We start from the raw sequence: 19225 nt of genomic DNA on the forward strand, positions 1-19225 counted from the left end.
GATCATTTGCTAGGTTCAGACAGCTTCCTATGAACTGCTTGGGGAATGCTGACAGGAAGGGCTTTTTCTTCCCAAGTTTGGTAGACTGCACTGCTTTATGGGCTACAACTACTCCAATTACTCTATGCTCTGTAATGTGCTCTTTTATCTAAGGGTTTCAAGGATCTTTACAAACATTGATGAATACTGCAAGATGGGTATTTTGCAGAGAGAGGAAATAAAGCATGGTGATTTTCAGTTGTCCAAGGTCAGTCAGGAAATCTATAGTAAAGCCAAAGACAGATTTCCTAGGTTCTTATTCCAAAGTCTGTTTCCAGAGCTCTAAGTCATTGCTACTTCAGGAGCTTCCTACAAAGACAAAGCATCACATGTCCGGGAGAGCATCTGAACCCAGTTTTTAGCTGAAGGTAACTATTTCTCTGAGCAATACCAGCAAATTGTGGTGTCAGTGTGCCAACGGGAGCCAGTGAGTGATTCTCCCCACTGCTGTCCTGCTGGAGAGCAGGGATTGAAAGCCAGTGTTTCTACTGGTGCAGGACCAGATCTCAGCTAGAGTAAATCATCCCACCTGCACACGCTGTCTACCTGCTTGAAGTGAGAAATGTCACTTTACTGCTTCACCGAGGACGGTATATGCAGTGGTGTGTAAAGCTGGTTTCGTAAACATGAATCATCAGGGAAGATCAAGTGATTTTCTTAAATGCCACCTAAAAATCTAATATTGTATAATACAAGGAGATTAAGCTTAATTTTTGTTTAACAGTATTTGTATATTCCACAGCACAGGAAACCATTCGTCAGGGTGTCTTAAACAAAACTCCTACTGATCTAAGCACGGAGCTCCAATATTAACAAAACTACTCAAAGCGTTACCAGAATGTGACAGCAATCTAAATCACAACTGGATCCATACAATTATAGAATCCCAGAGTGGTTTGGGTTGGAAAGGACCTTAAAGCTCATCCAGCTCCAACCCCTGCCACGGGTAGGGACCCCTTCCACTAGAGCAGCTTGCTCCAAGCCCCTGTGTCCAACCTGCCCTTGAACACTGCCAGGGATGGGGCAGCCACAGCTTCTCTGGGCACCCTGTGCCAGCGCCTCAGCACCCTCACAGGGAAGAGCTGCTTCTTTATATCTAATTTAGATCTCCCCTGTTTAAGTTTGAACCCATTCCTTGTCCTATCGGTACAGTTTCTTATGAGGGGACTTGGAGCAAGCTGCTCTAGTGGAAGTTGTCCCTGCCCATGGCAGGGAATTGGAACTGGATGAGCTTTATGGTCCTTTCCAACCCTAATCATTCTGTGATTCTTTCTATGATTCTATACCCTTTTCCATCCTTAGAGAGACCTGAGGAAGGGTTGGAAACTGCTTTCTCTCAGCTCCTCATCAAATGGCTGCACGTTTGTGAAAGACAAGGAATCACAAGAAACAGGCTTTTCCTTGACTACTAAGTCTCAGGCACGAGGGACATGGTATTCTGGATGACTGACAGCATATTCAAGGCAACACTGGGACTATGAATGCTTTAGAATACTTGAGAGACCAGATCATACATTTTTGTGAACCCAAAAGGAACACTTCCACCTGGTATTTTCTCCTTCCAAGAGTTAAAAGCAAGCAAAGGAAAGAAACACAACATGTTGCAGGCGTCTCTCCTGCTGTCCTACACAAAACACATGTCCAAGCAGTTGCAAACTTCTAAGCAATACTTCAAGTACATTGGCCTAGATCCTCAGCTCACATTAATGGAGGAATGTGCTTTATATCAGCAAGCATCTGGTCCATTACATATCACAGACAACTATTTCTACAACAACAAGCACCAGCCCAACATGGACAAAGAAAGAGCTTCCCCTCACCTTGGCAGCTGCAACAAGTACATTTGAATTCCCACCTTCCAGGAGGAGACTCAGTTCCCATCTAGATGATGCTTCACAGCACCGTGCTCCAACTGCACAAGCACATCTACATGCTCCCTAACTCAGAGGACACTGGCATCTCTTCTTAGAGAAGCAAGCCCAGCTGCATCCAGCATTCCCACAAGGACTGTAACAATAGCTTTATTTACATGCTGGAAGGAAAGATGCTCCCACAAAGGGGACATCTCTCCCAAACCACAGTGATAAAACAAAACTGGAGCAACATGCACAGATCTGAATTCAGTTAAAAGCAGGTGGGGTGGAAACTGGAGGCAAACCACGCTCTCCCTGATTACAGCCTCAAATCTCCTCCTTCCTTGGGTGACAAAAGTTGCTCCATTTGGGAAAACGCAGTTAATACAGTGAGCTGGAAGCAGCTGGTTGCTCCAGTATCAACGTGTCCTTTCTGGAGGCAAGATCGACTATCCACAATGCACCAAGCCCCCCAGGAACCTGGTTAATGCTAATTTAGTCAGCCATTTCCTTCAGAAGACCTTGGTCTAAATGAAATTACACTACAAACAAGTGAAGTGGTGCTGCTAAGATGCTCAGATCCCAATACATTTACATAAAATTAGCTCTCATGTTAATAGAAGAGATTTATTCCATCAGTCCAGCCCTGCCAGTTCAGTGTTTTCTGCACTTCAACTGAATTTCTTGTAGCTGGAGCCTCATCTTCCCATTGAATTATTAACAGATTCCCCCTGTTGCTTCCATTTTTGGCCTTTTTTTAGGTTTGGTTTTGCTTCCCTCTCTGTTTTTACATAAGGCTGTGTGGATTCTTGCTTTAAAATGAAAAGCAGTTTGTTTTTTCCCTCTTCTTTAATTAGATTTTCCCTTTCTTTTATTTTCTTTCAATTTCTTCCATAAAAGCTCCCCTAAAAGACCAAACCCCCATTGCCAAAATGCTGTCTAGAACGTCACATATGGCTTATCAGGCAATTTTACACCATCACTTTGTGAAGTCATTCTTTATTCCCTAGAAAACGAAATTAAGTCTTCCTGGTAAGATCTGGGCCACAGTGGCAAAGCAGGCAGGGGTGCACCGGTGCCTCTACATTCCCATTGCTCAGATACAAAGGAAATTTGACAGGCTCTCAAGGAAATTCAAGCAGACAAAACCAGCTTTAGAACAGAAGCCAGAGGAGTAAATTCCCCAAAAGCCATTTCGCATTATGGGAGCACATTAAAGACTTGTCTTTAATACTGACTCTGATCCAATGTGTCATAACTTAGACATTGGCTCTTCCAATGTTTCTTATTCAGAGATGTTTTCTGTTGATACTGTGCTTGGCACTGAGAAACAGACTAAAATACTGCTTCTACTAAACATGTTTTACTGGGAAAAGAACATTCCATGCACCCTAAGCCCCTTTTGTTGCAAGAAATGTACATTCTTTCCTTGACTGAGGATAGGTACCATGGGAAATCTCGCCCCCATGAATTTCTGCATGCATACATCTCAAAGTATTTCCACCATAACTCATAATGCCTTCTCCTTTAAAGGTTTCAGATGTGTGGAGATGGCTGTCACGACTGCTGAGCCATCCTCAGCCAAGTTATTCATAATAAATATTTTCACTTGCCACTATAAATCTCTGCATCTCTTTGAACTTACCACTTCCATATTTTATTGGGGTGTGCATATATATATATGCACACATATATATAATGTATATATATATATGGAATTTATCCTTCTGCTCTGGATGAAACTTCAACAGAGCACCACAGAGTGAAAATCTAGAAAGCTACTACTCATTATTAATTAAATCAGATGATTTAATTTAAGCATTATTAATTAAATCAGATGATCTTACTTCCGTTTCTTTCTCTACTATGTGGACTTTCTATGTGACACTGGCCACGTCAGCTAGTCTGTATGTGTCTTTGTATTCCATCTGCAAAATAACAATCAAGGCACATCCCGTCCTTACAGAGACATTAGAAGGATACTTGCTGCATCCTGCTAATCCCTTACATAGGGATTTTTACACTCTCATGGCACTTCACCTGTGATATTATGCTCAGACACTTTGCTGGTAAGAGCCTACAAACAGAGTCGTTTGTTACAAACACAATCTCATGGCTTAAGCTGCTGTGACCTTTTTGCTTGATAACAACACAGGATGAAGCAAAATGTACCTCGTCCAGTTTGGGTTGAATGTCCCTGTCTCATGTTGAACAACCTCAGGGCAGGATGGTACTAGGATAGACAGAGAAATCGGTGGTGTGCCAGGTAAAAGTGAAGGGCAACATGATCAAACACATGGACACAGAGAGAATGCCTGAGCTGGCAGACGAAGGACAAAAGCAGAAGAGGAAACAGCAGAACATACAGACCTTCCACTTCATTGCTTCTGCAAGTGCTTCCCTCAAACCTTGTATGTAAAATAGCTCTGCCCACTTGCCTTTAACTGTGCTGAAAAACTTGAGAGTCTTTGCTTGAAATGAGTCAATCCTTATCAGGCTTCTTTAGTCCAGTAGGAAAAGCTTAAACTTGAAACCTACCTATTGGTCTTAGCTTCCATATGAATGAAAGAATCAAGGTTAGGAAAAGGCATGGAGAAGACCCTGCTGAAGAGTCCCTTGTTAAACAAGAAAGGCATGTGTATAACAAGAAAAAGAAAAGTCCAGACACAGAAAGAACCCCACACCAGCACAGTAGCACCAGTGAGTTACTGAAAGGGTTTGGCACATCAGCCTTCCAGTATCTGAAGGGGGCCTAAAAGGATGCTGGAGAGGAACTCTTCATCAGGGACTGTAGGGAAAGGACAAGGGGTGATGGGTTCAAACTGAAACAGGGGAAGTTCAGGTTGGAGATAAGGGAGAAGTTCTTTACTGTGAGGGTGCTGAGGCGCTGGCACAGGGTGCCCAGAGAAGCTGTGGCTGCCCCATCCCTGGCAGTGTTCAAGGCCAGGTTGGACACAGGGGCTCGGTGCAAGCTGCTCTAGTGGAAGGTGTCCCCCAAGCAGAGACTTCTAGAGTGGCCGTGACAGACACGGTTTGCAACAGATTCTGCCACTGAACTTTCTGAGCAGCTGATGAAGCGGGAGATGCAGGAGAAAAAGAGTGAGTGAGGAAGAGCAAAGTTTCCAAGAGCTCTGACCAGGCTCAATAAAAGAAAGTCAATTCTAAGCTGTTTGCAATGAGAAACAGTATCTGCTTTGTTTGTTTAACATACTCAGTGGAGCTATTTATACGGTCCCATCACTGAAGGGTCAGGAGATGCTGATGATTCTTTATGCAGGCATGGTCCTTACTGTTAACTTTTGCAGGAAGCCTTCTACAGTCGTTTAGATTTCCTACAACACACGCAGTAAAACCAACTGAATTAAATGCTTCAAAGAAAACCCATTACTGCCACTGTCTGAAGAAGGACAGGGGAAAAAGCAACATAATGCTTGCATACTTTTATGCATGTGGCTAATGAAGTCGGTATTTGAAGTCCAAGAGGAAAGCCCTTATTAATCAAGATTTAAAGTAACACCTCCAGATGCAGATTTTATTCTTGTTGTCTCTTTAAGATCTGGTTTAACCTGACAGCCACAAAACATCTGAAGATCTTCTTCAGCTGATGTTTTTAGTATCCATGAGAGAGTTTTTGTTGACCTGCTGTTATCCAGTTCCTCAAGCTCCCCACTTCATGCGTCTGATTCTGTTCTGTTCCATAAAGACTTGACTTACAAACTGATAGTTCTTAAACATCTCTTTTGGCATCATCTTTTTTTGACAATATTAGTGACAGCTACTTGTTCTTTCAAAGGAAAGGAAGGAATTGTTAGTGCATGACTGTTAGTAACAAAATGCAATACCCTTTGAGGACCACCTACAAGTTCTAGAAACCCCATGCTCAAACGAACATTGCCATCCCTGTTGGCTCCATTCCTGAGAGACTCGGGCCCTTGTTGCTTTGAAAACATCTCCCAGGATCTGAAGCCTTTTCACCTACTTGATGCATGTCCTTCTTCTCTTTATGAAAGCCCAATCTTCCTCTCTGATCTGCCAAGCAATCTGGCCACTGTTGGAAAGAGATGCCGCTGCTGCCATCCAAAACATCTTGGGTCTCTATGCCTCATTGACTCACTGTTTTTGCATCCCAAGATTTCTCAGTTGAGCTACAATGGGAAGGTGGTAGGATGAGGGATACAGGAGGGCTGGCCAGCAAATAGGACATGAAGAGGAAAAGACACTGATGCTGGTCTCTGGAGTTGTAAAACTGGCTCCAACTATACTACTTATTGACATGGTTTACTGGTGGACTTGGCAAGGGTGGGGAACAGTTGAACTTGATGATGTTAAAGGTCTTTTCCAACCTGGTTGATCCTATCATTCTATGATTTAGCTGAGAGTATTTATGAACAGTTTTATAGCAAATGCAATGCATTATAAAGATGGGCTGTGCTTTACTGCAAAGCCTTTTACACACAGAGTGGTTGACTAAGTAATGCTTCACAAGTTGACGGTTCCTTTACTCCACTACAACCAAAGAAACACTCTCTTGCTTTGCACCAGATCTCAAAGAAACAGAATCAAACACCTATGTTTTTAGGTCTGTAAAACCCAAGTCAAGCATTCAACAGTTCAGAAGGCGCAAGGTAATTTTCTCACCTAAGATTGAATTACACTCATTTCATAATTTGTCAGAAGTGATACCATAGCCATTATTTCTATGAGAGATAAAGACTTTATGGTGCAATAACTTTCAGAGATGAATAATGTATTCATGTCACTAAAAAATGTCTGCAGAACTTACCAGCTCTTGTATTACTATCGTATTTTACATCTGGTATTTACTTTGTCAGCTGTGACCACAGATTCAGCTCTGCAGAAGGCACAAAATAAAAGCAATTCCTTCCATTGAATTTGAGGCACCATGAAAGCAAAACTGAGCAGAACAGAAGGAAATCAAGGATAATACTAAAACAAGCTCTCTTTTGGATGATCGTAGGGTAAGTTCTTTAACTGTATATAAGCTCTCTGATAGCTCTGTAATGATCCAAAGCCATTAGGAAAAAAACGGTTCAATAAAATATAGAGATTTTATAATTGGGATTTTAAAACTGCTTTTTTATGTAGGAGGTTTTAACCAATTTAGCAAGCAAATGTCACACTCAAACGGCAGACTCCTCTTGATATACTGAAATGGCTGAAACCTGTACTTAGCAACCAGCACCTAGAAGGGACTGCCCCAAACCTGGTCTTGCTGCATCAGCGCAAAGCCAACAGGATCAGCTCACACCAGTTTCTCCTGCAATTCAATGTCACTGAATCATCATAGAATCCCAGACTGGTTTGGGTTGGAAGGGACCTTAACGCCCATCCAGTTTCAACTCTCTGCTGTGGGCAGGGACACCTTCCACTAGAGCAGCTTGCTCCAAGCCCCTGTGTCCAACCTGCCCTTGAACACTGCCAGGGATGGGGCAGCCACAGCTTCTCTGGGCACCCTGTGCCAGCGCCTCAGCACCCTCACAGGGAAGAGCTTCTGCCTAAGAGCTCATCTCAGTCTCCCCTCGGGCAGGTTAAAGCCATTCCCCTTGGCCTGTCCCTACATCCCTTGTCCAAAGCCCCTCTCCAGCTTTCCTGGAGCCCCTTTAGGCACTGGAGCTGCTCTCAGGTCTCCCCTTCAGGAGCCTTCCCTTCTCCAGGCTGACCCAGCCCAGCTCTCTCAGCCTGGCTCCATAGGAGAAGGAAAGGAGATTTTCAACTGAGCTGGCCAAGGGGTGCTCAAGCTCTCCAGTGGGGTCTGGGGTTAGGAAACCCCTGCAGAGGTGAGGCAGCAAAGAGCTCAGGGCAGAAAGCCCCCTCAACGTGCCACCTTCACTTCTCCCTCCTCCAGAGGACCTTCCTGCAGGCTTCCTTTAGGGACTTCATCCTCTCCTTTTGTGATTCAACAAAAGCCATGGTGCCACATGAACACCATTGTGACAGTGAGCCTGTATTTAATTTGAAGAAACCTTATGCAGCACTGAAATAATCAAATCTTTCCCTCGAATAGGACATGCAGTTTTTAGTGATGTTCCCTTACTGAATGGAGCCACTGACTCAGCTCTTAGTTATCACAGCAGACACGTCCATCAGTGAGTAACATACAACAATGGGCACGTGGGTGCTCTTTTTTCAGAGCAGTGTACCTTGAACATTGAATAATCATTAAGCAAATATCTATGCACCAGTTCCAAATGAACGCATCAGCATCGACACTGCAGTTCAGCTCCTAAACCCAAGCGTGCGTGTCAGCACCTGTGTAATGCAGGAGGTACTTACCTCACCAGGAGCTTTGATTTACTGCTTGGCAGGTCTGAAGGCTTGAGGTTTACCTTCTGCACTCTAAAAGAGCTCCTGGGTACACAGGTGTCACCTGAGACCTTTTAATCCCAGCTACAGGAAGATGGAGCATTTATATCAGCTGCTTTGCCTGATCCAAATCACATCAGGAAGGTTCTACTCAAGAGTTTGTGCTTGGTAATAAATAGCCAGGGTTTTCTTAATGCTGGTTAAAAGCTGGACCCCAGTTTTTCTAATGACTGTAAACAGAACCTCCTTCTACTGCCACTTGTGAAAGGGGAATCTAATTACATTATGATTACACAACTGTGTTATGGGAAAGAGCCAGTAAAAGTGGATAGGAGCTCTGGTTTGGTTCTGTGGCCAAGTGTTCCACAAAGAGGATGTAAGTAGCTGCATATATTATATTAGTTTATTATATGGAAATAATTCTATGCTCAACTTATAATCACTTTAACCTGATGTAATGCCATATTATATAGTTTAAAATCAAAAGAAAAAGGCTGAAAAAATAATTTATATATATATGCCCTGTACGCTGCAAATGTAAGTTTTTAAAGTCGGCTTTCTTATGCTAAAAAGGAATAGTGGAAGGTGTCCCTCCCCATGGCAGAGGGTTGGAACTGGATGAACTTTAAGGTCCCTTCCAACACAAACCAGTCTGAGATTCTATGCAAATCACACTTTTCTTGAAGGCCTGAAAGCCACCGGGACCTTCCCTTATTCTCTTAGTTTTTCTTTGGCTGCAATAAATACAATTTTGGATTTGATGGGCCTTGGGGTTGCTGCAGTTTGACAATAAAGCCCATCCATTTATTTATTTATAGTAAAAGAGTGTACTAACAGCATCTAACAGCACTGTGATTCCCTCCCCAGCTGGATTAGTAGAGTACTTTGTACAGCCCGGCACACAGTGGGGATGCAGGGACATGGAGCAACATAGAATCATAGAATAGTTAGAGTTGGAAAGGACCTTAAGTTCATCAAGTTCCAACCCCCCTGCCATGGGCAGGGGCACCTCACACTAAACCACGGTACCCAAGGCTTCGTCCAACCTGGTCTTGAACACTGCCAGGGATGGAACATTCACAACTTCCCTGGGCAACCCATTCCAGTGCCTCACCACCCTCACAGGAAAGAATTTCCTTCTTATATCCAATCTAAACTTCCCCTGTTTCAGTTAGAACCCATCACCCCTTGTCCTGTCACTACAGTCCCTAATGAAGAGTCCCTCTCCAGCATCCCTATAGGCCCCCTTCAGACACTGGAAGCTGCTGTGAGGTCTCCACGCAGCTTCTCTTCTCCAGGCTCAACAGCCCCAGATTTCTCAGCCTGTCTCCATACAGGAGCTGCTCCAGCCCCTGATCATCCTCATGGCTTCCTCTGGTCTTGTTCCAACAGTTCCATGTCCTTTTCTACGTTGAGGACACCAGAACTGCACACAATGCTGCAGGTGAGGTCTCACGAGAGCAGAGTAGAGGGGTAGGATCACCTCCTTTGACCTGCTGGTCATGCTTTTTACATATACATATGTTATGTACACAATGTGTCCCAAAAAGAAGGGGTATAAAACACATCTATTTACATTCTTTACCAAAAATGCCATTTCTGCACATGGTTTTCTTTAACTGTGCCAATACTTAATATAAAAGGCTTTGTGGAGCAGGACTTCAGCCTGTTCTTGCAATTTCCTGACACTGTCCCACAAGAGGGCACAAATATATCAGGTGTCCTACTTGAAAGTCAACAACTTGACACCACTGCAGCTTGTGCTGCTCCTTATGGTGATGGACAACTAAGGATGGCTTAAAAATACAAAGCAAACAGCAAGAGTAAGTGGTTTCAAAATCAATACAAGAACGATCAAGTAGCAGAAGAGTACTTGTTATCTGTTCATCAAAATGATGTGAAAAGACATTCTGTGCATCCAGAATTTAATTTAGCTACTTGCTTTATCGTCATAAACACTCATTTCAATATGGGCAATGATTATTTTTTCTTCCCAAACATGAATACTATATAATTGCTGGTATTTTGGAGGAGACAAGGTCTTTACCTTTATCCATCAGGGCAATTTATCATTGTCTTTCTTTTTCTTCTGCAGTAGGGAGAGAGCTTGTCAGCTCAGCTTGTTCTTAAAAAGCTGGAGTGTAATTCAATAATAAATTCACTCAAAGGCTAGCTGTCACGAGGCATTCTTTTATTTGTCCCCATTAGGTGATCTGCACTGCTGTTCTCTCTAAAGGGAAGCTAAGCTGTGTTTCTGAAGGCCACAAAATAGATTGCATAGAAATGCAGTCATCTCCTTCACGCTGCTGCTACTTCTGCTTTGGACATACAGGAACGCCAATGTGCTGTAGTTCACTCAGGGGTGATAACCAGGCAGCTAGGGCCTAGGAAAGCCCTGAGGAACAGGCTGGGGTTACTGGTCTGAATGAGGAGTGTGTCTGTGCCACAGGGGCTGTGTCTCTGCAGGACATCAGATGTGCAGGAGGCAGAGGTCCACGTCACCTCTGTGTTGCCTGCTCACGAGGGACTGCTCCCAGCAAGTGGCCTGGATTCAATTCCAGTCCTACTGCATGAGAGTGATGGCACTGGGACAGAAAGGTGTAGGGTGTTCCATGCCCAGCAATCTACAGTCCTACATCAAGAAGGAGATTCATGAATCAGCAGCAGTAATGGCAGGGTTATCCTAAGGCAGCGTGCTGGAATCCTTCATCAGAACAAAGTATTTTCTGCTTTCCTTCCTGTTGGGACAAGCTATTAAGCCAGCAGCTGGAAGAAGACATGGAAATGGCTGTTATCTTTATGGAGACACTGAGTAGTTCCATGGATAAGAGGCATACTATCACGTGTCTGTTGTAAAGGCAACTGGAGGAGATTCAACAGTGAGAACGCTACTGAACAAAGGGCATATCCACACATGCAAATACAATCAGTCTCATTTGCCCAGACTAACTGGGTCCTGGATGGTCCCAGCCCATGCTCCTCCACAGAACAGTCATTGTGTGACCTCTGCTGAAGCACTGTCATTTGCAGGGTGTCAGAGACATCTCTTCAGAGGTTCAGCTTCTAGGTGGTGAAATCAGATAACTGAAATTGCAAAGAGAAACCAAGTCCCTGCCCATGGCAGAGGGTTGGAACTGGATGACCTTAAAGTCCTTTCCAACCCAAACCATTCTATGATCCTATAGTCTATGATCTAAGTAAGCAGAAACCACTTGCAGTGGTTGAGTTTATCCAGACCCATAGGATCTTTAAGAACTAAGAGGAACTTACACCATGCTTTAAGATCCTCAAATGTCATTTTTAGGAACCCAACAGACTGGTAAGCCTGGAGCATGTGCTGTGGTTCTGTCTCAGGGGTAAAACACACCTCCTGTTGAGGTCCTTCAGTGCCATTTGCAACTGCTCTTGTGATGAGTCAAGATATTTAATGTGAGAGATGCAATACAATCATAGATTGAGGTGACATATTTGTAGACCATATTTAGTGATATACACCCTATGTTGGTATTTTAAGAATGGCAACCTCATAAATCATCCCTATCTGTATAATTCTTTGTGTTACCTTAATGGAGCAAGGAGCCCCATTTATTAGTTCCACTGCAGCTAATGAAAAGCAATCATTAAAACCTTTCCTACTGATCTGAATCTTCCCATTCCCTCCCTCTAGTAATCTGGATGCCAGATAAACATTTCTGGTAGCAGGTGCTCCTTTTGAATCCTGAATCTTCCTTTTAGCAGGACATCTACAGATGATTGGTAATTCTTTCCTACATAGAGATCTATCATCAGATCGGATGTAAATCCTGTAGCAGTTTATGTAACTCTATTTTATATTCAAAGCCTGATTTTACAGCAACAACATCACAACAACTGAAAGCAGAGAATTCACTGTGCCAACATTTAGTCCAGAGTCTGGACTCTTCAGCATCCAGAACCTGCAACCTTCAGAATTCTGATGAAGAAGAAGAGCTTGTGACATAATGAGGGTTTGGCCTTAGTCTGAATCACTGTTGTCAGCTTTCTTGGACCCTGAAGAGCTTGGCAGCAAGACAAATCAGGGAAACTATCACATCAAGCCAGCTCCCTGACCCTGGTGTGCTTCTAAGTGGCTCATGTCTGAGGTCAGCCTGTGGACCACCGGGGACAATGACATACAGGAGGTAGTACCCAAGGGATGCTGGAGATGTTCCTTCATGGAAAAGCACTAGGTCAGGCCCAGAAGAGCCTGAGAGACCTTCTGAGATTCAAGTGCTGAAATAAATACCCACACAAACATGAGGCTTGTACATTTTCAGTACCAACTTATTCAGTGCTGTGTGTGGGAAAGCTGAAAGTAAGCATTTAATGACTGGGTGGAATTCAATGGAGCCCAAATCTAAGAACCACCTCCTGGCTCAGGGTCATCACTTCTGAAAGGCAACAATCAGGGCCGACACTGAATGATCCAAGAATCTGACACCACAGGGTAGGTATTATGGCATCCTGCTACATGATTTTAAAGGGATGACCTCCCTGACAGCCAGGCATGTACTTAAATGGCTGAGATGCAGTCACAGAAGTGACCTGTGTAAGGCTCCTTTGCCACTTCCTATTGTTGATGGTGATTGCAGTGATAAAGAACGTCTCACTATTAAAACCAATCTATATTGGAGTTGGTTGCTTATAATGGAAATCACTCCAATAGCCCTCCCTAGTCTGTCAGATTGTCTTCAGTTCTTTCGAGGTCTCTACGAGTCACATTATAGATTGTAAATACCATTCTGGTTTCCCTATATTTTGGCTCTGCCAATGGAAGAGGGTATGCCATTACTGTTATGAGATACTTCTGGAAATTATCAGTCACTTGAACCAGAAAAGTCACCTTAAATGGGTGGCTTTCATGTCTTGAAATAAGAGAAAGAAGGAAAGATGCAACTGCCCATATGCATTGGGAGACACATCTTGTCTTAACTGCTGCCAGGACACTGCAGATGAGGAGACAGAATTCTTCAGATATCTACTTCCCTTAGACATCTTTTGGTGTTTTGGATCTTGCTGCCATTCCATGTCTTACAATGGCCACGTGGTTTACACCTTATCTCTTACTGAATCAAACCCCAAATTCACTCACCCTCCTTCAAAAGGATTGTCTCCTGGGATGACATGAGTGCTGTCCTTGCCGATCAGGAACTTGATTCGATCATAGAATGAATGCAAGCTCTGCTGCGACACGGGGGCTTGTGTCTCCTGGATGATATCCAGGGGGTCCGGGGAGCCCAGGCACAGCGCATTGATGTGACACAGCGGTTGCAAGCAGCAGTCTGGGTCCATGCAATCCACCAGGCCATCTGCAGAAAGGTAAGGAAGATTTTAGAGCAATGGTAAATAACAGTGGGTGTTGTAGACTTCAGGCTCCACCATCTCTTTCCAATGCACACAACAGAGAAATGTGAATTTACACCTTCACAGAGTAAAGCATGTTCCCTTAAAGTCCCAAATAAATCACAGGCACATTGCACCATACCATAGAATCCCAGACTCGTTTGGGTTGGAAGGGAGCTTAAAGTTCATCCAGTTCCAGCCCCCTACCACGGGCAGGGACACCTTCCACTGGAGCAGCTTGCTCCAAGCCCCTGTGTCCAACCTGGCCTTGAACACTGCCAGGGATGGGGCAGCCACAGCTTCTCTGGGCACCCTGTGCCAGTGCCTCAGCACGGTTGCAGTTGGAATAAAGAGTGATTAAAGCCATGGTATCTACCATTGCTACAGAGAGACCTATACATACAAACCCACTAAAGATTCTGGCTAGATAGATGAGAAAGTAAGGGAGATTTCTCTGGGAAGGTTTGATCTCTGTTGGCTTCTGTCACATTTATTCCATGCAGACACAGAGAAACAGATGACTTCATACTCTCAGGATATAAATCTTGTACTTTCAGCAGCACTAAATTAATAATAACAACAATAACAGCATTGGACACACGTGAGAAAAGCTCACTAAGTGTACTCCAGTAAAACAAGGGGTTTCATGTCTGTCAAGTATCAGATGCATAGACAGTAGCACTTCCCCTCCCAGCACCATAGCAGCATTCCCCAGTTCATTTTGAGATGCCACCGCTCATTGCCAACAGCTTAGTTAAAAGCAGTGACAGGAAAGGGATTCCAAAGAAAAGCTCAGAAGAAGTTTGATGAAGCATGGCATTTAGAAATAGAGGTTGTTAGCATGTAGTAGAGATGGACCTTTAAATCAGATAAGGGAACTGGACGGTTTTGTTCCGGGGTAATGGGATATGAAGCCCTTCACTTCCAACTCATCAGTTCAAGCAAGACAGTTTGACAGTGAATGGAAATTGTTACCATGTGGTGGCTGTTCGCATTGGCATGTTCACCTATGTGAAATGAGTGCTGGGTCTCAGTGTAGCTGCTGGGAGCTCTATGTATCAGAGAAACCACCTTTACACCCAGCATCCTACTAACCATGTCAGCACAGAGGCAAGAAACAAATGGGCTGAGATAGCAACACTGTCCTGAGAGGTAGGTTTGTCCTGAAGTGGGATGAGATTTAGAGTTGTCAGGATGATGTATTTTTAATTTCAAAGAAACAGTAAATTAAAGCAAGACAATTTGGCATTATTACAGGTTGGGAGCTTCAGTTTCATCCCAGTTACATCAGTATGAATTAGAGCTGCTTTCACTAATGTTCCTAACACTACTTTGAATTTACCCTAATATAAATAAAGATGGGAATCTGATCTGGTACTTATGATGGCTTATGTGCCATAGACTTAGATTCTGTTGAGTTATACCTGCTCCATTCTTGGAAGACTTTAGTGTTATAAAACAGCACTGGAACATCAGTTCATATAGTTACCCATACACCAAAAACTAAACTAAAAGCCTGTTCACTGATCCCAGAGCTTCCAGTCTATGTGGAGGTCAAAATGCAATGAATATCTGCTCCATGGAGTCATGTACACTCACACACAATGAGTAATTTTCACAAGTGCTCTACACCTGCTATTAATGACAATGGGAGCAGTGTTAGACCAGCAAAAGTGCTTTTGAAATCCCATCCGTTATCCTCACCTCTGTTCTGATACCTCTTTATAGCTCCCTGCAAAATTGCCCCCAAAGTTTCATCTTGGGCACAAAACCCACCCATCTGCCTTTCCTCTTGGTGACTGGGGATAATGAAATGGCTTTATTTGCCCATTAGAAATATGACTTGCTGCAGATGATTAGGCCAGTAGGATCCTGTAACGTCAAACCTCAGATGGAGTTTGAGAGAGCGTTCACAGAATGGAACCCAGCATAGATGTAATATACTTATCCATAGAAAAAGAAATGGAAAAGAAACAACAAACCAGCCCTGTTGTTGTATTGACTCCAGCTTCAAGCAAGATAAAATGTTGTCATTTTCTCCACACATTAATAACGTTTTCTAAGGCTACAGACACACAGTATACTGAGGGGATGGCAAACCAGCTGTACCATAGCTCTTCATTACCCTGCCTTTTATATTGGAAATGTGTTTTGGGACCTGAAGCTGCAAGACAGCAAGAAAACGTTGTCTTTGCAGGAAACAGGAGGTAAATGTTCGAAGAGCAGATGCACAGCACAAGGTTTTGTATAGGTGGGAATGCCGAAGGAATGTATAGGTGGGACTCATCTGAAGATAAGACTTTCAACTGATGTGTTTCAGGCCTGGAAGGAGTAAGTTCATAGAATCATAGAATGGTTTGGGTTGGAAAGGACCTTAAGATCATCCAGTTCCAACCCCCCTGCCATGGGCAGGGACACCTCACACTAATCCATGTCACTCAAGGCTCTGTCCAACCTGGCCTTGAACACTGCCAGGGATGGAGCATTCACCACTTCTCTGGGCACCCATTCCAGTGCCTCAGCGCCCTCACAGTAAAGAACTTCTTCCTTATGTCTAACCTGAACTTCCCCTGTTTCAGTTTGAACCCATCACCCCTTATCCTATCACTACAGTTCCTGATAATGAGTCCCTCTCCAGCATCCTTGTAACCTCCTTCAGATACTCTTGAGGGTAATTACACCAAAGAGGTTTGTCATGGACACAGGATCATAGAATCATAGAACAGTTAGGGTTGGAAATGACCTTAAGATCACCTAGTGTCTCCCCCTGCCATGGGCAGGGACATCTTAAAGTCATTAAGGTCCTCAAGAGCTCAAAAGGGGTTTAGCTATTCAACCCCCTCTAACACCAATAGCAGTTTCAGGGCAAAGCACTTCTTCAGCTTAGAAAATGTGAAGGCCATTTTTGTCTGAGCCATGTAGAACAGCAAGAGTTAAGCTACAAACCGGATCATAAATAGTGATGTCTCCATCTGAATATTGTTTTCTTCTTGTATGGTCCACAAGTGAAACAATTGGTGCCTTACAGTGAATTGTAAGGAGGTAGCCATGTAGAACAGCAAGAGTTAAGCTACAAACCGAATCATAAATAGTGATGTCTCCATCTGAATATTGTTTTCTTCTTGTATGGTCCACAAGTGAAACAATTGGTGCCTTACAGTGAATTGTAAGGAGGTAGCCACAGCTATGACTTCTCATGCCCTGAGATCTCTCGCTGGATGCATCAGAAGAGTGAGGATAAAGTGACATTAGTAAGAAGCTCCCTGCCCATGAAGAGTGAGTGTTCAGGGAGCTGCGTGGATTAATAGAAAATAACATCAGAGCAAAATAAACCTCCTGTTTTAATAGTCCAAATAGACAAAAACAAACATGGGAAGGAGAATACAGCAAGGTACGATCTCACAGAACAACATGAGGTCGCAATGCAAAACACCTTTGAAATGTATAAAGCATAAAGGTGAATTTTCCTTAGGAACCACTGCACATATTTCAGAGAGAGGTAACTGAAAGAGGTGAACGTGGACCACAGCTTCTGCACCCCAAGTTTTGCAGCAGCAAAGCCATAGAGGTCCACGATCCACGTGAGGATTCCTAACTCCGGTAGCTCCAAGAGTACAGATATACAGCACTGTAAGTTCTTAGTTATGGACACATTGATACAGCTCTGGGTTTTCAAAAGGGCAGCTCCCTTATGCTACTTACAGCCATAATATGTCCATGGCTCTTCAGAGCAGAGAACAAATGTGCTGCTGAAATATCTCCATGCAAGGTTTAAAGTCTTGCTTAGAGGGATTACAGTGATTCATATGCTTTAAGGTCAAACAGGCTACTATGATCAGCTTGTCTGACCTCTTATATACACAGGCTGTTCGTTTCTTTTCCCCCAAGAACTGAATGAAAGCCTGTCTTTTAGGAAGATGTCTCATATATCAAAGACAGCTGATTACAGTGAGTCCACCACTTCCTCTGGAAAGCTATTCAAATGCTTAATTACTGCTAGGAAACTGCATCTGATTTCAAGGTTGAATTTCGCTAACTCCAAGAGCCCACCACTGGAACTTGGTTTGCCTTTATCTGCAAGGTTACCGATGTTTTCTTCTGCCCTGCATGCTCAGATGTCTTTCCATGTGCAAGTCCCTCCGCACAGAGCAGCAACCCATTCCAAACCTTTCCTCTGAACAGCTGAGGAAGATTAAGCTTCCCATCATAAGGTCTATTTTCCAGTGGCTGGATATTGTGTGTACCATCCTTTGATCCCTTTCCAGTAATTTCACATCATTTGGGATGTGTGGGCACCAACACTGGACACAGAACTGTGGCAGCAGCAATACTGGGTACAGAAGAGAGAGATCACATCCCAACTTTGGGTGTTTTATAGTTCTAAGGTTCACCATAGCCTTTCAGCAACAGGCTTGCACTGAGAACTCATGTTGAGACAATGATCTCCAGTGACCTCTAAATCCTGTTCTGAGTCATTGCTTCTCAAGAGTCTCACACCCCATAAGCAGAACGTGCTTTCCTGGCTCTCAGGGGTATTATCTTGCATTTTGCTGCATTAAGACACATTAGGTTTGATTGTCACCTTGTCTTGATGTGAGTCAGGTCACTGTATCCCAATGATCCAGGTACACTGTTCACCACCGTATCAAGCTCTGGGTGACCTGAAGCTTTTGCCAAGAGACATTTAAACTACATTTAAAGATAATGCTGAAAATGCTGAATAGGGTTGGATACAACAACCAGTTCCAAGGAATCCCTTCAGAAACAATCGTGGGTGCCTTTCAGCTAACAAATTAATTTGAAGACCTGTCACTGAGCCAGATTTTAAACCACCTCTTGTGTTCCTTATTATTTCCATGGAATAAGAGTTTTCACATCTTTAGGATGCTTTATGCATCCTCTATAGACACACGTGTCCTTTAGGCAGTCCTGCCAAAAATAAAGCTCTTTTGTCACACTTTCTTTGTATAAAGCCATGAAATAAATACCTTCTGCAATCTCAGAGTTACCATGGGGTGAATCATATCAGTGCCTTGTGAAAAGGGAGCCATTGGCAAGACACTGCCGCATCTGGTAAATAATGGGATCAATGGTTTGCATCTTTCACCAAGACTCATGTCATCATAGAGTAAGGAATGCTGGATGGGTCCTCTGGAGGTCATCTTGTGAGCCCTGACTCATTCCCTTCAGACAGGGACAGACATGAAGGAGAAGGAGCTGGGCTCAGCAGGAAATGTTCCATTTCAGCCACTGAGGATAAAGCAGCTCCAATTTACTCAGACAACATTACTTTTTAGGGGAACAAGTCCACTTTGATCAGATAATCTGTGCTCTGTATTACAAGACAGTGAGGTTTACTTTGGGATTGTTGCATCTAGCTTGTATCTTGTGGATGAAATCATAGAATCCCAGACTGGTTTGTGTTGGAAGGGACCTTAAAGCTCATCCAGTTTCAACTCTCTGCTGTGGGCAGGGACCCCTTCCACTAGAGCAGCTTGCTCCAAGCCCCTGTGTCCAACCTGGCCTTGAACACTGCCAGGGATGGGGCAGCCACAGCTTCTCTGGGCACCCTGTGCCAGCGCCTCAGCAGCCACACAGGGAAGAACAGTTGCAAAGAGCTCTGAAGAGCCAAGAAAACCCAATGACAT

The 19225-nt window shown here is 43.7% G+C and overlaps 1 protein-coding gene across 11 annotated transcripts in view; it reads right to left on the reverse strand.

Moving 5' to 3' along the window:
• The window catches only part of TENM4 (teneurin transmembrane protein 4), a 755231-nt gene that overhangs the window by 90993 nt on the left and 645013 nt on the right, over window positions 1-19225 (reverse strand). For all 11 annotated transcript variants that reach the window (XM_057408504.1, XM_057408506.1, XM_057408511.1 and 8 more), the window contains one exon: window positions 13327-13543. In XM_057408504.1, coding sequence (XP_057264487.1) covers window positions 13327-13543 — 217 coding nt within the window. The remainder of the gene's footprint in view (window positions 1-13326; window positions 13544-19225) is intronic.

Source organism: Pezoporus wallicus, unplaced genomic scaffold, assembly GCF_028554395.1.
Source record: "Pezoporus wallicus isolate ANWC-B61680 ecotype Strahan unplaced genomic scaffold, APGP_CSIRO_Pwel_v1 contig_7461, whole genome shotgun sequence".
Taxonomy (NCBI): domain Eukaryota; kingdom Metazoa; phylum Chordata; class Aves; order Psittaciformes; family Psittacidae; genus Pezoporus; species Pezoporus wallicus.